Source organism: Scleropages formosus, chromosome 7, assembly GCF_900964775.1.
Source record: "Scleropages formosus chromosome 7, fSclFor1.1, whole genome shotgun sequence".
NCBI lineage: Eukaryota > Metazoa > Chordata > Actinopteri > Osteoglossiformes > Osteoglossidae > Scleropages > Scleropages formosus.
The window spans coordinates 27,307,324-27,327,104 of record NC_041812.1 but is presented as its reverse complement, the minus strand read 5'-3'; the positions used below and the strand labels follow the sequence as shown (position 1 = coordinate 27,327,104).

At 44.7% G+C, this 19,781-nt stretch overlaps 1 protein-coding gene, 1 non-coding gene and 1 pseudogene across 2 annotated transcripts; 1 reads left to right on the top strand and 2 right to left on the bottom strand.

The window, feature by feature from the left end:
- Nucleotides 1-4,598: 4,598 nt before the first annotated feature.
- Nucleotides 4,599-8,476, bottom strand: LOC108926256 (neuronal acetylcholine receptor subunit alpha-3-like; annotated as a pseudogene).
- A 1,269-nt stretch (nt 8,477-9,745) lies between these two features.
- On the top strand, nt 9,746-9,817 carry trnaa-cgc (transfer RNA alanine (anticodon CGC)). The gene has a single exon. It is a non-coding gene; the product is annotated as a tRNA-Ala (tRNA).
- Nucleotides 9,818-11,936: 2,119 nt separating this feature from the next.
- Nucleotides 11,937-17,238, bottom strand: LOC108926258 (neuronal acetylcholine receptor subunit beta-4-like). The gene is made up of 6 exons (XM_018738846.2): nt 17,103-17,238; nt 14,957-15,102; nt 14,139-14,183; nt 13,940-14,049; nt 12,732-13,758; nt 11,937-12,528 (listed from the first exon to the last, which is right to left on the bottom strand). The coding sequence occupies exons 1-6, from the start codon at nt 17,173-17,175 to the stop codon at nt 12,355-12,357; spliced, it is 1,575 nt and encodes a 524-aa protein (XP_018594362.1). The 5' UTR covers nt 17,176-17,238; the 3' UTR covers nt 11,937-12,354.
- Nucleotides 17,239-19,781: the final 2,543 nt, after the last annotated feature.

Here is a 19,781-nt window from a genome sequence, read left to right as displayed (position 1 = left end):
TGTAGGCAGGATCTATTCAAAACTAATGCTGGTAAAAATTGCTTTCCAGGGAGCAAAATACATAAAAAATCCACCTGCATCATTACTGCCCACTGTCGACATACAGAAATGGCTGGATTTAATTTTGGCTGCCTTTGAAATGAGCCATATTTGATTTATTTGTATGTGACGTACTTGGGCACTATGGTGAATCCCTGGGAAATAAATTAATGACAGCTTGTCTCTTTTAGGCTTACAGGGATCATTTTGGTGGGGTCAAAGGGACCATGTGCCATTCAGACTCTGACCTCACACCCTACATTGACATGTCAGTTTGAAAAATGGCAAGACTGAAAAATGTAAGCATGAAATAAAATCCTGCCAGGTCACTTACAGCAGAGAATAGCAGGCAAAACAGCACATGAGGACATTATGAGTCCTTCATACTAAAGGTTAGTTAAGTTTTTACAAATTCATGCTTCTGATCTGCGGAAAAATAACTGACCCTTGACAGTGACCCACGTGTTTCAAAACAGTATGTTTTTGAGCCACAGTTTTTCATAATTTATTGCATTTAGTGAACTCCTTTTCACTTCTTCATGTAGCCCCTGTGGGACAGGTTGCCTGCCCATGTCCTGATTGCGATGTCCTGTCCACCCTCTGACTTCCACAATATCCAGGAGTGGTAGTGAATATCACATTTCATTACTGAAAACCATGTTAAGTTTGCAATGGATATGAATATGGATCAAAAGTCTGCAGTAAGGAAATTTGGTTCCATCACAGGTCTGACCCCTCAGTGGAGGCAGTGACAGAGGCCAGAATGAGGACGAAGTTAGAGTCCATTATGGACGATGGCTCACATTCCCTCCACAGAGTGATCACGGTGAGCTCCTTTAGTAAGCGGATTGCCAGTTATGGTGCGGAAAGAGGCTCTGTTGGGGGTCCATCTCACTAACAGCCATCGGCCTCCATAATGCCAGTCAAGGGACTGTTGGTTCCTCTACGAGTTAAATCAGAAAAGTGCATTGAATACCCTAAATTCTGGGATTGATTAAATTTATTTAGTGTGGAAAATAACTCATAATTGTAAAAGTTGATTTTATATTTATCGTGTTATTTTCTTACTATTTGCTATTGTTCTATCCGATCCTGTCCTTTCCTATCTTGTGCTATAATGTTGTTTGCTATAGTGCTATTCTGTTTTTACTCCAGAAGAAGGGGTAAACTTACCCTGGAAGTGACACGGGTAGCAGCATGTTCCCAGAAGAACTAGAGCCCAAATATGGTGGGGTGATGGCAGCATGATGGTGACCACACCACAGAATGCCTGGGGGCAGATTTAGAGAAGCAGCTGACCTAGAAGCAAGAGTATTATGTTTTTAAACATAATCCCACCTTCTCTCTCACACACACTTTCCTACACACACAGAGAGACTAACCTTAAGGGAGGTAATAGGAAAGCGATTCTCCAAAGCTCTGGTCCCTCTCGTTTTTCCACAGCACAGTCCACTGCCTCAGGCTGAGATGCTTCCTCTCACAGTGATACACAGTCTCCTCTCTTGCCCGCTCCTCCTGTCTCCTACTCCAGAGATCAAGCCCCCCTCCCTTGCCGGTTCTCTGTTTCCCTTCCCTCGCCTTTGCATTGCCCCTTAGGAGCATGATCACATCCCTGCCCAGCCCACGTTCCTATTGTCATTGCTGAGGGTTGAGGTTCCATGAGAAGAACAAGCATACGAGCAATAGAAGATGAGGACAAGCTTTTTTTGGATCTTCTTAGATAGGTCTGGATGAGCACCCTTTCTAACTATTGTAACCCTTTGCTTTTGAGCTGTGTTATGTACAGGCAGTCCCTGGGTTATGAACGTCCAACTTACGTACAACCCGTAGTTACGAACCACCCCCTTACTGACCAGAAGTTAATTTTTTGTCTATTATAAATTCTGTAGTTAAATTTATTATTATTATTATTATATGTTAAACATTTGAAAAACTGACATTAGATACCCACCATACCTAACTGTTTCAACTTGCGTCAAAATCCGACTTAAAGACAGACTGAGGACATGGAACTCGTTCGTAATTCGGGGACTGCCTGTAATATGTAAATGTTCATGCACTATAACTTTGAGATCATATCTGTGATACAATGGATAAACCTTCACACAGCTAGTCCTGTAATATAATGTAAATGTTTATAAATATAAATATATAATTTATATTATGTATAACACATATCATTAACAATGTGATCAGGAATTGTCGATATTCGAATAAAGTTTTATGCAGCTACTTGTGTGATGAACAGTGGTTCATATGGTGGAAAGTAACAAACTAACTGTACTTTAACATCACACATCTGCGTCTAAGTGTCTCTTTCTGCTAATGTAATGAACACATTGTATTTTCTATGAGATGTACATCACTTTGGAGAAAGGTGTCTGCTAAATAAATAAATGTGAATGTAAATAAATGTAAAAGGAATTAACTGCCTTTCTGTTAGGCAGCTGATAGTGTAGTGATTAGAGGTGCTGCTTTTGGACCTGATGGTTGCAGGTTTGATTCCCACCTCCAGTTATACTACCCTTGAGCAAGCTACTTGCACTAAATTGCTCCACTAAAATTATCCAGCTATATAAATAGATAAATAATTCTAAATAGCTTAACATTCTAAGCTGCTTTGGAGAAAAGCAGCAGCTGAATGAATAAATGTAATGTAAATATCTGATCAACCTTGTAGTGATAGGCTCACCGTATGCTTTTTGGGGCAGCTGGAAGTGTAGAGGGTAGAGTTGCTGCTCTTGGATCCAAAGGTCACAAGTTTGATCCCCACCTCCAGCTGTAGTACCCTTGAGTAAGGTACTTTCCCTAAATTGCTCCAGTAAACATACTCAGATGTGTAAATGGGTAAATAGCTGTAAGCCTTAACATTGCAAGTCACTTTGGAGAAAAGCATCAGCCAAACAAATAAATGTAATGTGTTCTTTCACAGTGTGCATTTATGTATTTGAGCCAAAATAACTTAACAGAACATGACAGCATTTCTGTATTGATTGTAATCATGCCCATCCGTGCTTCTTGGTGCGAATACACAATAGGCCGACACTGTGCTCCTCTCCCGACTGCTACAAATCAAATTTGCATCCATGCAGTATTTCAGAATTCAATTTCTGAGTATTGATTTCCTCTGGGCCCTATGAGCCTTCCTGTTGTTAAAGAACAGACTCAGAATAAAAGTACATTTTCTCATCCACCCCAGCGGATCTGAGTCTTGCATCTAAGTTGGGTTCTTTCTTCAGAGAGCATGTTTAAAATGCGATGAGACAGACAATGAAGGGAATCTCTGCAACTGTATCCCACATGAAACAGCAAGCATCTGCAAGTGCATATTTTCATAATTTTTAGACATAAACTGTCAAGGCCTCTATTTACTGTCTTTTCAGATTTCATTAGCAAGGCCAAACCTAGTTAGATTTTCCAGTTTATACACAGTACATAAAGTGAGATTCTATTACAGTACTGTATTGCAGTGGGTGGGCACAGTAGTGCAGTGGGTTTGGCCTGTGCCTGCTCTCTGGTGGGTTTGGGGTTCGAGTCCCACCTGGGGTGCCTTGCAACGGACTGGCGTCCTGCCCTGGGTGTGTCCCCTCCCCCTCCAGCCCTGCACCCTATGTTGCCAGGTTAGGCTCCAGCTTGCAGCGACCCTGCTTGGGACAAGCAGATTCAGTGTGGTGTGTGTGTGTGTGTGTGTGTGTGTGTATACTCTGTTGCAACAGAGTAATGGTAACATAAAAAAATTCACATAAGCTTAATAAGTATCTTCCTTCACACATCTGAACTGCAGCAAACATTTTAATATTTCACTTATATGAAGTAACAGCTTCCCAATGTTAAATACTTTCTCATGCACAATTTTTATCAGCATCGAGATAGTCATAAAGCTTATTTAAGTGCTTCCACCAGCAGTCATTTTAATGGGTTAAGCGAGAAATGCGGTTCAGTCCAGATCAAAGCCATATATGGCGTTAAGTAGTAAACTTTGACAGTGGCCTGTGAACAAGACCTTTAGACCGTGACGTGGCCAGGATTATGCCACTCGAGTATTTTTGAAACATGTCTGCTTCTATTTTGAAACAGCCATCATGCTTACTATTCATATGAAGAAAAAATACAATGAAATGGTATGTGTTCAATGCCAGGTGGTGCCGTGTAACTGCAGAATCCTGTGTAAGGACTGCTAGTCTCGGCTGGTAAAACAAGGGCAATAAAGTAAAAAACTAAGTTGAAGTGTAGAGTTACTGCCACAGTATATTCTCCCTAAACTTATTGCAACATTGCAGACTGTACTTAATAATAATAATAAGAAAAATGTCAATTACCTACTGCTGTAGGTCTGCTGTACATTGTTGTTAATTCAGTTTATTATTACCTTCTTCACTGCTGACACTTTTGTCTGGCTTTGCAAGACAGGTATCTTTACAATGATTTACCCTAGTACACAGTAGGGTATTCTTACTGTATCAGTTCTGGGTAGATACCTTGATTAAGCATGCAGTAGCTGCAGGGGAATTAGAACCAACAACCTCCTGATCCTGATTGCTATGACAATATCCCCGCGAGTGACTTTTCTTGTTCTTTCCGAAGAGGTTGATGGCACTGTTTTAAAGTACATGCCAGCTTATTCTGAATTTTTTTTTACTTGGAACACTGTAGTTCCCATTATCAGCAAATCAATAAGTGTAATGAACCTGGCCATAGATAACACCGAACATCTGCCTGCAGTTAAGGCCATAATTCAGCAGAAGAGGCTCCTTCCTTAGTCTCCCGCCTCCTCCATCAGCAGGGTGTCCCGGCTCCTCTGTCTTAAAAGGTGTCTCCCAGGAGGAGAGGCTGAAAGAAGAGGCCTGCAGTTCCCAGGACACACGCTAAGATGAATACCCACAGAAATATCCTATCGACCACCATGGCTACATACTTCCAGTCATCTTGAACCTGAAAACAAACAGGCAATAATTTGGAATGACCACAGTGAACTATGTCCAACTCATTTGGACTTTACGCCTCAATAATTGCTCTGTAAATTTGACTTTATGTACAAGTCACAGCACTGGAACTGGTTTTTCAAAACAGCAAGTGACAATGAAATGTTCACATACCTCCTTGGTTTTGTTCTGCACCCTCATGTTCTTGGCAATGTAGTGGACACTTTCAATGGCATCCCTTACTGCAGGTGACACTAAGGATGGACGTCCGCAGTCTAGCTCTAACTGCGGGCTGGAACGCACGCTTCTCCCGGGCCACCCAAACCCATCGGCACGATGTTGGCGGCCCGCATGTGTCGGCAGTTTGCTCAAAGCCTGGTGCCAACAGCAGCTGCAACGTCCCTTGTGGCACAGGACAGTAACGCTGTCCATGCTGGCATCCACAGGTTGGTCAAGGTTAGACAGCTGGCCGTCAACCAGCAGCTGCTCTGAGAGAGTATGGCAGCGAGGACTTGGGTTCAGCCAGTTAAAGTACTTTAGGTGGTCACCTTTGGCAGAGAGCAAGCGAGCAGAGGCAACCAGCCGCTTGGCGTTCCTTGCCGGGCGGGTCATGAACATCACCCTTGGCAACAGCCCCAGGAAGACAAGGCGCACCCAGGCGGGCATGCTGTGTGTCTTGGGTGTGCGGTAGTGTACATTGAGTACAAAGACGGTGATGACAATAGAGAGCGTGACAAAGACCATGGTGAAGAGGAGGTACTCCCCAATTAGCGGGATGACCAGGGAGGTGGACGGGATGGTCTCCGTGATGACCAGCAGGAACACGGTGAGAGACAGCAGCACGGAAATGCAGAGGGTGACTTTCTCGCCACAATCAGAGGGCAGGTAGAAGACCAGTACGGTCAGGAAGGAGATGAGCAGGCAAGGGATGATCATGTTAATGGTGTAGAACAAGGGGAGCCGGCGAATGTAGAGGGAGTATGTGATGTCTGTGTAGATCTCCTCGCAACAGTTGTACTTGATGTCGTGCTTGTATCCTGGGGCATCGATGATCATCCATTCGCCACTCTCCCAGAAGTCTTTCAGGTTTATGGTTCATCCAATGAGGACCAGGTCGATCTTAGCCTTGTCGTAGGTCCAGGAACCAAACTTCATGGTGCAGTTCTGGTAGTCAAAGGGGAAATAGGTGACATCAATCTTGCAGGAGCTTTTGAAAATAGCTGGTGGGGTCCAGGTCACATCTCCATTGTAACGCAGCAGGGCTTTGGTCTTGTCATCCACCTGGAAGTCCCCCACTGCACTATGGGCAGAATACACATCACAGAAAAGCTCACTAACAATCTACATTTTGAGGACTTTGCAGATTTCTGATCACAAAATGTGACACTAATATGCTCTCGAAACTCTCACTCTCCATATACCTCTTCAGCCGAAAGCATGACTATTTAGGCCCCTCTGGCAGTAAATGTGGCAGTAAACTTTAAGCACCACATGGCAACGTTTGACAACTGATGATCAACAATTAACATTTATTGAAATATGCCTGAACTTCTTGCAAGGATGAAAATTGTTCTTAATGGTTATTAGCTTGTCTGTGCAATGTGATGACTCTGAAAGGACTCACTTGTTGTACAGAACAATGTCTGGTTTCCAAATTCTCCTAGAAGGCACTCGGATGAATTCCACTCCTCCAAACTCTCTGGGGTCCCATCTCAGTTTGTAATCATTCCATACCTGATGGGCGCAAGAAGCGGTCATCTTTCCTCAATGGAAATTTCCACGTCAGATCTAATAAAGGTATTTTTCAGTGATGCTGCCTACACTGTAAGAAGAGCAGCAAATACAAATTTGAATTCCAGTCCACTTGTTAGAAACTTTTATCGCAAGGCATATGGTTAACAACTTTGAGCAGGAGACCAGCTGACACGTCTTCCCGGCTCTTCTGCAGCACTTCCCAAAGCTGCAGGACATGTGTGTTGCTTTACTGAAGTTCTTTTGTCAATTTGTTCCACGCAAGTATTGCTCAGGTCTCATGGGTGTACTCAAACTTTTGACTGGCCATGTACTTTTAAAATTAAATGTTTTATTTTTGGGATTTTTCCCTTTAGCTTATTGGGTCGGGGGGTGTCTCCTGCTATGAAATCCATGGATTTAACGAACTGCATTGTTATACCCCAACCAGGGTAAACTCTGCTCCAGAGCACTGAAACACTTCATTAGGTTATGCAGTTAGTGAAGTGAGTGGCTGTGAGTGTGTACCTTCCTTAAAAGAGAAAAAAAACATAATTTGCATTTTTCAAGCTATGTATTTCACTTTTTGTACTGTGAAAGAGGTCTTAGGAAAAAATATTAATGGGGCCAGACATATTCTGAGGGTAAATGCAAGAAATTAGTATCCTTGTTGCAATGTAAGGCTCAGCCAAATACAGAGAATCATTCACCCAAATGAAACTACAACTGCTTTTATTTCAGAAAAGGAGCTGCTGCCCTTTTTACTGCTTTACTTATATTTATATTTATTCATTCAGCTGATGCTTTTCTCCAAAGCAACTTATGTTAAACTACCTATAACTACTTTCTCAATTACACAGTTGGGTGATTTTACTGGAGCAATTTAGGGTAAGTACCTTGCTCAAGGGTACTATAGCTGGAGGTGAGAGTCCAGCCGGCAACCTCCGGATCCAGAAGCAGTAGCTCTACTTAACACAAAATAATCAATCCTTTTATACCATTGAACTCATGGATTATTTAAAGTGGAGAACTGAGCGGCACAAAATGCGTCATCCTTTTTTCGGACAGTGTCTCTAACAAGGCTTGAGCTGGAGATCCATGCAGGCTGGAGGCCACACACATGACTCACATGTCTCAGCCACAAGTTGGTTTCCATGATCTGGTTCACTTCATCCTAAAACACAGAGAGAGATGCGGGTCAGGACACCAAGGGGTCCAGGAAGAGTCCGCTACGTTTATTTATTTAGCAGATGCTTTTCTCCAAAGCATCTTCCAATAAACTTTATGTAATGTTATCAGCCCACACACCTTATTCACCACAGAGACTTACACTGCTAGACACACAACTTACAATGGGTCACTCATCCATACATCAGTGGAACACACTCTCTCTGTCACTCATACACCATGGGAAACCTGTCTCTCAAGCCCCTTAATTGCATCCCTGAGCAAAACTTTATTTTCATTTAAGGTCTTGGCACAAGTGGCTGATGCATATTCATTGGAATAAGAGCTCTGTTGCTGCGGGAAGCATTCTCTCCCACGTTTAATTTATTTTGCGAAGTGGGCCTGTCGTCTCTCGGCTGCCGGCTCCTCGCTGCGCCCATGATATATAGTGATGCCCAGGCCCAGAGCTCATCACCCCCCAGAGCACTCACCACTTTCACCAGCTGGGACATGGACACCTCAAACTGCACAATGACCGGGTCAGACAGGTTCTCCACTGGCCGGATGTACGGGTTGTACTGGGAGAAGATGCCGGAGAAGAGTCTGTGCTCCATTTCGGAGCCCATGGTATCTGAGAAAGGAAAAGGAGCCTTTAATATACAGCTACAGCACATTTACAGTTAAAATGTCTCTTTAACTCTGTTCTCAAGTGGTCTAACTGGTATGAACACCCAAAGAAATATGCAAAACAAAATATCTATAACACATATACAATGTTAGTATGGTAAAACATAACTATTAAATAACACTATTGAAATTGTTATTATATCTAACATTTATATATGCTGTATTTTTATCTGTATTTATATTGTGTTTTCCCCCACATATTTTAAGTTCCCATTTTCTAACACTCAGATTCAGTGAAGAAACAGCGGCTCAGTTCCCCCGGTGTCCAGAGAATAGCGGGTGTTTGGCTTAAAAAGTGGTGAACTATGAAAAAATGAAAAGTATGTCGTTTAAAACTAAAGTGTCTTTTTATTGCTTATGAAATACACCTGAGGCTGATAATTCCACCCAGTTTTAAGAACTGCTTTGTCCTGAGCGGGGTCGCGATGTACCGGAGCCTATCCTGGGGGTAGAGCTGGAGGGGAAACGCACCCCACCTCTCTCTCTCTCTCTCTCTCTCACACACACACACACACACACACACACACGCCGGTACCACCATGCAGTCTCCAGCAGTAAGAGCGTTTAGAAAAGTTTTCCAGTGCGGAAAGCGGTCCACACACTCGTCTTGTCACTGAACAACGACACTTAATTTCGGCGCTGCGCAGTTTTAGCGTTTTCCCGCACGAACATCGAACAAGTGTCACGGGCGCGTGCGCCTGGAAATATAGAGATGTCCTTCTTACCGCGTCACTGTGACTGTCGCTACTTCTTCGAAGGTAAAACACAAGAGTCTCTGCAGCACCTCAACAAGTCCTCCTCTCTGTGTATGTGTGTGTGTGTGTGTGTCCCACTGACTCACCGGGCAGGTCGAGCAGCAGCAGCAGCCACGTGCAGAGCGCGGGAAGCGGCCCAGACCCGGAGCGGCTCTTCATCGTACAGTGTGCGGCGCGTGGACGGTCCGTCCGGCGGGAGAAGAGCGCTGCGCTGCCAGAGAGCCGTCCTGGGGGCTCCGTGGGGTCGGGGGGGGGGGGTGTTAGTGGCAGTTTTTTTTGGGGGGGGGGCACAAGGGGGAAGCGCTCTCACGAGGTGCCGCCACAGATAAGCAGCAGGGCTCGACCGATGCGATTGCACTTCGCAGTTGAGGAGCAAAGCACACGCTCGCGATCGCGCCCAGAAGCTCTACTGAGAGCTGTTCGCGGAGAGCTTTTTAGCGGGCCGGGGATGTAGCTCAGTGGTAGAGCGCATGCTTCGCATGTATGAGGTCCTGGGTTCAATCCCCAGCATCTCCAGGGCATCTCTTTTTATATGAACCGCTGTGAAAAGTTGCACGTGAAGGTGTAGCGGAAGCACAGGACGTCAGGTGGCGTGGTGGTTAAAGGCCTGGTTTTGCAATCGCTGGACTCAGGTGTGAATCCACCCTCTTCTTGCATTTCTCCAGCAAGATAACTAATGGAGCACAAAATACCCTGTTGTACCCATGGGTGGATCATTGTAATTATTATATGGACCCAACAGTGTAATTCGCTGCGGATAAAAATGTTGCCTAGACCGATAAATAAAAAATAATGATAAAAAAACCATATAAACTCCTTTCAGACTCACTTCTCCCCTTTCCGCATAAGTATATATAAACGTGTGTTGATGTTTAATCACTTTTTGTTGAATAATGGACACACCTGTACGCAGTTACTGGTGTAATGTACCCCGTTTGTACTGTGGTATGTGACAAATTGACTGTACTCCACAATCACGTGCCCGTATCCGATCTCTCCTTCTGTTGGTGAAATGCACTCTCTGCATTGGTCTCGGAGATGTACGTCTCTTTGGAGTGAAGTGTCCGCTAACAATGTAAGTAAGTGTAAATGTGAGTGTAAAAAGAGTCAGTGTGAAGAGTGTTGTTCTAGTTCCGTGCGCCTTAAAAAATCAGCACCATGGAGAGCAGCTGTAAAAGAGCCAATAACTGCGTAGGCCTCATGTGTTGAGGCTATACAGCATGATTTAAAGCAGTCCTTTTGCAGGCACTTGTTGGGAATTATGGACTGCTCACATGACAGGCTTTACTTTCTTTTATTACACAGTTGTTTTTCTTTATAAAATTTAAAAAACATATTAAATAAAAACATTATAAAATAAAAACAAATACATTTTATTATACCTTTGTTTTTATTGTACCAGTTTAAGCACTCTGATTACACGCCTTGAAGACAATTACAATCACACTTATTGACTTGTTTTGACTGTATTCTTTGGTCTTTCTTCGTTGCCCATTTCACTCTGTTTGATGAAGCGGAATACCATGGTGAAATGCCTGGTCTCCTGACATATTTTCAGGGCTGAATAAATGAACCGGACCATTTATATATCTTTTTGCAGTAATAAAATGTGTTGAAGTTGGTTTGGTTTTGACCAGCTGCCATCAGTAGAATCAGTTATGCCCCCCTGCCGCCCCCGCGTTCCGCAGTGCGTTAAAACTGCCCACTCAGCAGCCCGTTGCATCAGCATTTTTACCGCGCGGTGGCGGCGTTGGGCGCGCGCCAGGGATAAGTGAAAGTGCGCTGCGCCGCGCCGCCGCTACCAGCAGGGGGCAGCATAGCAGTCAGTTTCTAGGTCCACATGCTAAAAAAGAAATGTCAAGGGAAATAACCAAATTCCTGTCCTAGGTTTTCCGTTACGCTTCATTAACGTTTCATTTCGTCTGACACAATTAAACTAAATTTCAAAATTTAAAAGTAAATTATTACTCTTACTGTTGAAACTAGTCAGGGCATAAACGTATTACAGTGACAATATCACACGTGACATTATTATTTTAAACTATATTAAACATTTCACAGTCATGGATTTATTTTATTGATTCTTCTGTGTTCTAAAACAGTAGAATATGTTTGTATTCCTAGAAGTTAACTGGGACAAGAAAATAATTGCACTGCTAAGATCAGCACGGCCTTTACAAACATAAGTTATTTCAGTGAAGAAAAAATAGTTTATATTCTGTTTTACTGACTGTGTGTTGGCTAACCCATTAAAGCTTTCACTTTTACCATGAAGCTGTGCAAACAGAAAGAGTCCTTCACTTCCCTTATTTAGCTCCATACAAAATTTTAACAGGAAGAAATATACATCGCTGGGGGGGTGCGGTGGCGCAGTGGATTGGACCGGGTCCTGCTCTCTGGTGGGTCTGGGGTTCGAGTCCCGCTTGGGGTGCCTTGCGGCAGACTGGCGTCCTGTACTGGGTGTGTCCCCTCCCCTTATGCCCTGTGTTACCGGGTAGGCTCCAGTTCCCCGCGACCCCGCATGGGACAAGCGGTTCCGAAAATGTGTATGTATATTGCCAGTCTTTGGCACACTTTTCAAAGCTTCTCATTTCAAGGTTAAACACCGTTGCTTTTGGACACAAGTAATTCATACATTTTATCACATACAATCCTGTATTTAAATACTACAGTTCAGGACGTTAAAATTTTCTTAAAATTTTAAATCTGACAAAGTTAAAATTTACGGCCGTCTGTTTGGGTCAAAGTAAGTTGGTCAATAAACATCTCTGCACCCAAAATCAATAGGGTCAGTGTAACTGAGTGCAGGATGGAGGATTTGGTAACACTTTGATCCAACAATTCTTTGGAAACCATTCACACACAGGCTTTCTGAGTTGCAATTTCAATAACATAGCAATTCTTCTGCCAAATCTGTTACCCATCCTTCACTCTGCAATCTCATTCATCACGTGCACTTCAACGGCGTCTTTCTTATTTTCCAAGTGCAGTCACATGCTCTGCGCTGCTGGCTTCCTGCCCGAAGAATGCAGCACCGGCCACGTTCCCTCGGATTAAAAAGGGTCTATTCTGGGAGAGTCTGTGTTGGACTGCTGGACAGGAAGACTCTGACTCTGGAAGAGCGGCTGGAGGAAGAGACCCATGGTGCCCACCACGCAAACTATTACGAAGATCCACAGGAACATCCGGTCCACCACCATGGCCACGTACTTCCAGTCCTCAATCACCTGCAGAGGACAAAAAAGGCATCAAGGAAAAGACCTCATTCGTTTGACGCTTATGTAGACACGTTCCTGAGCAGTGCAACAGAACTAAAAAGAGAATGAAGAAGGCGTTCATGCACAATGTTGGTATCTTCTCCATTACTTGTATGACAGCTCTGCAAAAGGAGCTTTAAATAGTCAGGAAGTAATGTGGAACATTTTCTCACACTCTGGTCAATGTCAGCGCCCATCATGTGATCAGCAACAAAGCAGACACCCTCCACGGCGTCCTGCAGGTCGGGCCCCCAGTCTACGTTGCCTTGCTGGAGCAAGTCATTAGCCGAGCCAAACCGATTGGTCAGGAGCTCAATGGGCTGCAGGTTGCCTTTCCTCCCCATCGGAGCTCCACTGGAGAACTCTCCTGGGCAGGTGGAGTGGAGGAGGACAGGGGTGGAGGAGGAGATGGTGGCTGGTGGTGTTCCCTGATAGCCTACTGCCGGCGCCATCCTCTGAGCTTGCAGCCGCCTCTGCTGCCGAAGCCTCTGCCGGGCTGAGTGGTCCTCTGGACGCTTCATGAAAAGCAAGGTTGGGAGTTTGTCCAGGAAGAGGACCCTGACCCAGACAGGCATGGTGTGGGTGCTGGGTGAGCGGTGATGCACATTGAGCACGCATACACTGGTGATGATGGAGAAGGTCACCAGCACCATGGTGAACATGAGATATTTGCCAATCAATGGGACGTCCAGAGAAGTGGGAGGTACAATCTTGGAGATGAGCAGCAGAAAGACAGTGAGTGCAAGCAGTACGGAGATGCAGAGGGTCATCTTCTCTCCGCAGTCAGAAGGCAGGTAGAAGACCAAGATGGCCAATGATGTAATGAGCACACAGGGTATAATCAGGTTGATGGTGTAGAAGAGGGGCTTCCTCTTGATCATGAAGTCATATGTGACATCAACGTAGGTGGGATCTGCCGGGTTGACTGTCCTCCTGCCCGGGAGAGCCAGGATGTCCCACTCCCCACTGGGTGTGAAGTCATCCATGCTGGCCACTTTGCTCTTGAGCACCAGATCGATCTCTGTGTAGTCGTAGGTCCAAGAGCGGAACTTGAGGGTGCAGTTCTGCTGGTCGAAGGGGAAATGCTTCACCTCAATCTTGCAAGCGCTTTTGTAGATGACAGGAGGGAGCCAGGAGATGCTTCCATTGAAGTGGACTATTACATTGGTGAAGACAGTGACCTCATATGTACCATCGGCACTAGTGGGGGGTGGGTGCAGATAACAGGAGAGGGACATACATTAAAAACTCCTAGAATAAAGCCTCTGTGCTTATTTACATATAAAAGAGCAACTGCTATAAGGCAAACTTGATATGTGTCACAGGTGCGACAGTGTTGATTCCCGGACATCGAAACAGGAAGTAGCCTAAGTGAACTCACTTGTTGTACAGCACTATATCGGGAAGCCACACGTGGCGGGACGGGATCCTAATCTTGTCAATTCCGTCATATGCAGAAGGATCCCACGACAGTCTGTAATCAACCCAGTTCTGAAGAGAGTCACAGGCACCTATGAACTAACTATAGGGTTCACACACTTTCCAGCAGTGCTGAGCAACGTCCTGATCAACATGCTTACCTGTGTCAGCCACACGTTGGTGGTCATAATCTGCTCCCTTTCATTCTGTGGAGGGCAGAGGGAAAAGCTGTGTTAAGGTAAATGCCCGAATGGTTTCCTTCTGTATACCTACTACATAGAGGGGCGCGGTGGCGCAGTGGGTTGGACCGCAGTCCTGCTCTCCGGTGGGTCTGGGGTTCAAGTCCCGCTTGGGGTGCCTTGCGACGGACTGGCGTCCCGTCCTGGGTGTGTCCCCTCCCTCTCTCCAGCCTTACGCCCTGTGTTGCCGGGTAGGCTCCGGTTCCCCGTGACCCCGTATGGGACAAGCGGTTCTGAAAATGTGTGTGTGTGTGTGTGTGTGTGTACCTACTACATAACAACCCAGACATTGTTTTTCGTTAAGAAATGAAATGTATGTTGATTATTCTCACACATCTGGAAAGAAAATGTCTTTTATTGCTGTGCTCCGCTCCAGAACCTCCCTCCACAGGTATGTGGTTCATTCAAGATCTGGCTTCCCTGCACTGGAAAAGTTTACATGTGACCCGCATAGTAATTCTAATGGATTCTGGAGGATTTGGTCACCTTTATGAAACAGAACGTGACACATGACCACTTTTACTAAATATTATTACCTGTTTACCTGGCTATGTCTGCTTGTATATCTAGGGACTCTTTACTCACTCTGTCTCTACGATGTTATGAGTCTGTTCTGTTTGTGAAAAATAAGAAGGTGAAGTGCATCAACCACCCATACACATGTTCACTGATGTCAGGAGGATTTTGAAGTGTACCGTCGTGCCTCGGCAGTGACTTGACAGCCCCACCATGTTCCTTACCACGCTAATGAGCTGAGCCAAGGACACCAGGATCTTGACTGTGACGCGCTCTGTCCTGTTCATGGCCGGGCGGATGAGCTTATTGTAGCGCTCGCCTTTCAGGAGGTAGTTCATCAAGCGCTCCTCTGCATTTGCACCACCTCCAGCTGTACAAACAAAGTGGCTGCTGCACTGCAGAGTTCATTTCCACTTCCTTCAACATACACTTTGTCTGATGCATTTTCTAATGTGATTCTGGGAAAAAGCAGGAAGAACTGAAGGCAAATGCAGTCACCAGTCATTTAGAAGACCCTTAACGACCTTTCAGGAGTGTTTTCAGGAATCATGACCACTCCTAGAGCCGCCCCACAGCCAAATGAGTCCATAGACAACAGAAAATGTGTTTAGTGATGCCTGTGGCTTATACAGTTATTGTGTAATTCTTGATAAATATGTGCCTTCAATGGTAAATCCGGAGTACATCTGAACAGGAACAGAAGTGAGCGTGGTTGTTCGACATGGTTGGCCACAGTCATTAATCAAGCAGACGTTTATTAACGGTGTAATATAGCTATACACACTGCAATATACACTGCATACTGTAATATAAGCAGAAGGTGTTGCAGTGAGTAAGATGCTGGTTCGATGCTGTATTTTTATTGCTTTGTCTTGTTGGAACAGTTCATTAAGTGTAATGTGTGAGAAAAACTGTGGCTGTAAGTCCAATCGATAAAGCTAAAAAATTTTTAAACTAATTTAAACTAATATTTAAAGGAACACGCAGAAGGCCGAGTTTCAAAAATGCGTTCAATAAAAATGTATGTGCGCTGTGGAATATTGAAGTGCATATATATCCAGTATTCATATCATGATCTCAAAGCCTAGATAAAATGTTACTTTGTCACACCAGAGTGTTTAAGCTGGTTTGTCTCATGAGCAGTGTAGTCACTAGGGTTGGTGTCACCGCCCCCACCTCCTTCCCATACCAGGCCTTACATTACAATCCTTTGTAATGTTTTTTTTCTACTAATGTTCCTCATAAATTCTAATTCCCCTCTGTAACAGAATGTAATGAATAGTAGTGATATAAACCACTAAAAAAATTAAAATTACACCACTAAATTGCCATATCATACGCACAGCCTAAATGTATTTTACACAGTTATGTGGTTAAAGTGAAAATTCGGTAAGATAACGATAGAACTGGAAGTAAAAAACGTTTAAGAACTACATCAAAATTATGTTTATTTAAACGTTATACAATATCGTAGCTAAAACACCACAAAATGTGACAAAATCAGCGACTGCATAAAAAACAGCAGCGACGACGAAAACAAAAGCGCGCGCAAGTAGCGCGTGCAGACGAAACCACGTGATTCGAAGCGTCACTGTAATTGGATAATAATGTGAGAGCTCCGAGCGTAGCGCATCGGAAGGTTCAAAAAGTAAATGAGCATCGAGTTTTACCCTTGTAGTTACACTGATACAATGTAAGCTGGGCTTCATTACGAAAAATGTTTTTGTTCTTATAAATACAGCAGGGATAATTTTTATAAAAATAAATTTCTGCTGAAACACTACACAAAAATGTTAATACAGTCATTTTGATCTCACGCGGTGCGGTCCGCACCCTCTACGTCACCGCTTGAGGGTTCTGCTCTTGTACGTTTGATCATTCAGAGTACTTCTTTGCTTCGAATATCCAAGGAGACACGCGGGAAAAGTAGACGTGTAGACGTATAATTTAATAAGGAACAAAAGGAATTAAGTGATACGTTAACGAGGGAGAAACTGACAAGCTGTGGAGCTGCACGTGCCGGAGACAATGGAAGCGCTTCCACCTGCGCTAGGATGTGAGAAATTATTATGAGGAAAAGGAATGAAAGACGAGTATGAACGAAAGAAGCGCGAGCGCACGGCCCATGGCATGTACAGTACAGTACAGTAGGTGTGCGACAAGCGCAGGCTGTGATAAAGTTATCGGCAGGTAGTAGCGTAAAGAAAAGGGTAAGCAGGTGGAACGCGCTCACACAGCATAGCGGTAATAATACTGAATGTGCGCGAGAGCTGCCGTCGAAACTAAGCCTTCATATAATTTTAGCACATTTTGTGGTGTTTCAATGGCACGAAAGGACGCAGGAGCGATGAGGGAAGGGAGTTCACTTACAGGGGATGAAGGGAGAGAAGAAGAGGAGGAGGAGGAGGGTGCTGACAGGGTGTCTCTTAGCGGAGCTCCGCATGTCCAGCTCGGTCCTGGAGATGCTGCCCGTCGCACCGGATGACAAGTTCGCTCATTGCAAGGGAGACCGAGAGGAAGAGCAGGGTGAGAGGGAGCAGGAGGAGGAGGAGGGTAATGGGAGAGAAGGAGGAGCTGATGGAGGAAGATGAGGATGAGCAGCGGGGCGGGGGGGGATTGAGGAAGAGGGCAGGCTATGAAGGAAGGTGAGGAGGAGGAGGATCCGATGATCAGGAGGTCCACGAGGAGGAGGAGGTGTGAAAGGAACTCCTGCGGAAAGTGCTCGCATTGACTGCCTACCTACCGCGGACTCCGCCAGCAAACCGCACACGAGCACGCGCACAAACTCGCGCTCTCCCTCACGAGCCCCGGTCCCTCTGAGGCTTTTAGTTAATTATTATTATTTTAATTACTTAAATCATATATGTGGATTATTTATTTGCTTGGATTAATTCGATACAGTGAATGCTTACATACGTAATGGCCGCGGGGAACTGATCATGTGCGCGGATATAATAATGAAGCAGATTACTTAAAGATCAATGAAATCATTGTGATTTACACAATAGTTGCACCAGTGTTACTTTGTAAGCATTCATAATATCAAGGATGACTGTGACAGTGCTGTTAGAGTAAACCGGCACTGGATTGTCTTCTCTTGTTAAGTCTCTGTGCTCCGTGAAACAGACCAGACTTGCCTAAGGCTAATTTCTTTCTTTTTTTTCTAGCAGAACTCAGCAGCACAACTAGTAGTAGCCCTTTGAGTTAAACAAACAAAAATAAATTAAATGTTCTACACTATGAGCTTCATCCACCCAGGCAGCACAATGAATATATGTTGATAAATTCTTGCTTTGACAGTCTCTCCGTGATGAGCATCTCTTCACAAGGCGGTCATCATCAGCAACACATATTTCAGTTCAATCGGACATGGTAGAATATTGAAGCAAAAGAAGTGTGTTCCTGCGTGATTTTTCTGAGACGAAGGAATGTTCCTTGCTTTCAGCTACAGGGGCTCAGCAGGTCAGCGGTGGAAGGCGCTTGCAGGGCTTCTGCAGTTTGGTGCTGAGCCTTTGAGAAAGTTTCTCCGATTAGTTACTCCCGAGTTTGCTGATGGCTTGCAACTCTGTGACGAACCCCTGCGCCCCTCTAAGTTGATGTTTGCTGAGGGTGAGAGGTCAGAAAGGGGTACTGTGTACGAGACTGGAAGTCCTGGTGTTGTGGGAGCAGGAGAAGCAAGCTGTCAAAGAATGGTTGTGGCCCATTTCCTTCCCTGTTCAGGAAGATAATAGAGTGTGTAAATGAGCATGCCACCTTACAGCTTGATCTGCTCCTGAAAGGGAGATGCTATCCTTCTGATTTTCTAAAAAAGGCAAACTGTGATGTTGCATGGCCACATTTGAAATATAATGGTTATGATGGTTTTATGGGTTCCTGCAGTAAGATTTGCCAGTACTAGGGAAAACACGAACTCGTAGTCTGGAAAACAGGCACAGGTCAGGAAATCCAAAACAATCACAAGACAAGGGAAAGCACTCTCGGCGAAAGACGGCGGTTGCTCTTTTCAGAGGTTCCGTGATGGGGGAGCTTCCGGGGCAGCCTTTTATTAGTGAGTAGCCTACGTGGCACCAGGTGTCGCTGCTGGACTCGCCAATGGGGGCGTGGCAGTCGTAAAATTAAATATTGCACTTTGTTAATTATGCTCTCCAGTGCAAAATGTTGCCAAGATGTATTAAGTCACACTGCCAGTATCAATAAAACTTCATTAAATATTGGAGAATTATTTGTGTGTTGTGTGATGTTAGTATGTAGCTGTTTAGGTTTAGCGCTATGTGAGACACACCAAACAATCTACCCCAAAAACCCACAGCTGTTCATTGTCTTTAAAAACAAACACTACATGAATTTCCTAGTGCTGCATCTGTTATGTGTGCAAACGGGTGAGGAGGTGGCATTGAGCACCCCAGCGTTCAAGTAAATGAGTATATGAAGGGCAGCATGCAGTATACTAGTTAAATTGAACACCTTCCGACTCCCATGTTCCAATCTGAATTTTTGTTCTTGAGTCCCTGCTCGAGGGACTCATTCTGAACTATTCGAGTTAGTCAACCTGCAAAATACGTTGAAGTTTTTTAAAAATGTGGAGAACCGTAACGTTCAGAGAGTAGATACTTTACATTGTAAGTTGCCTTGGAGAAAAGTGGCAGTTACTGTATATAAAAGGTAACGATAATAAAGGATTAGAATAAAAACCAACCAACCAACGTCTATAACTGCTTGTCCGTAGTGGGGTCGCTGCAAGCTGGAACTTACCCAGCAACACAGGGCGCAAGGTGAGTCTGGGGACTGAGCCGTGCTTGGGGTGCCTAGCAATGGACTGGTGTCCCATCCGGGGTGTATCCCCTCCCCCTTCGGCCCTGTGTTGTCAGGTAAGGCTCCAGCTCACCGGGACCCCGCTTGGGACAAACGGTTGTTGACACTGGATGGACAGTAATAATAATAATAATAATAATAATAATAATATGTTCTTCATACCTGTCCTGGGTGTGTCCCCCCCCCCACCAGCCTTGCGCCCTATGTTGACGGGTTAGACTCTGGCTCGCCACAACC

Bases quoted from the DNA above. Each gene is read 5' to 3' on its own strand.
- LOC108926258 (XM_018738846.2), bottom strand. From the start codon at position 17,175: ATGCGGAGCTCCGCTAAGAGACACCCTGTCAGCACCCTCCTCCTCCTC. The intron at 14,184-14,956 runs GTAAGGAACATG...TGCCCTCCACAG, and splicing joins TGGCTCAGCTCATTAGCGTG to AATGAAAGGGAGCAGATTAT. The intron at 14,050-14,138 runs GTAAGCATGTTG...GACTCTCTTCAG, and splicing joins CCAACGTGTGGCTGACACAG to AACTGGGTTGATTACAGACT.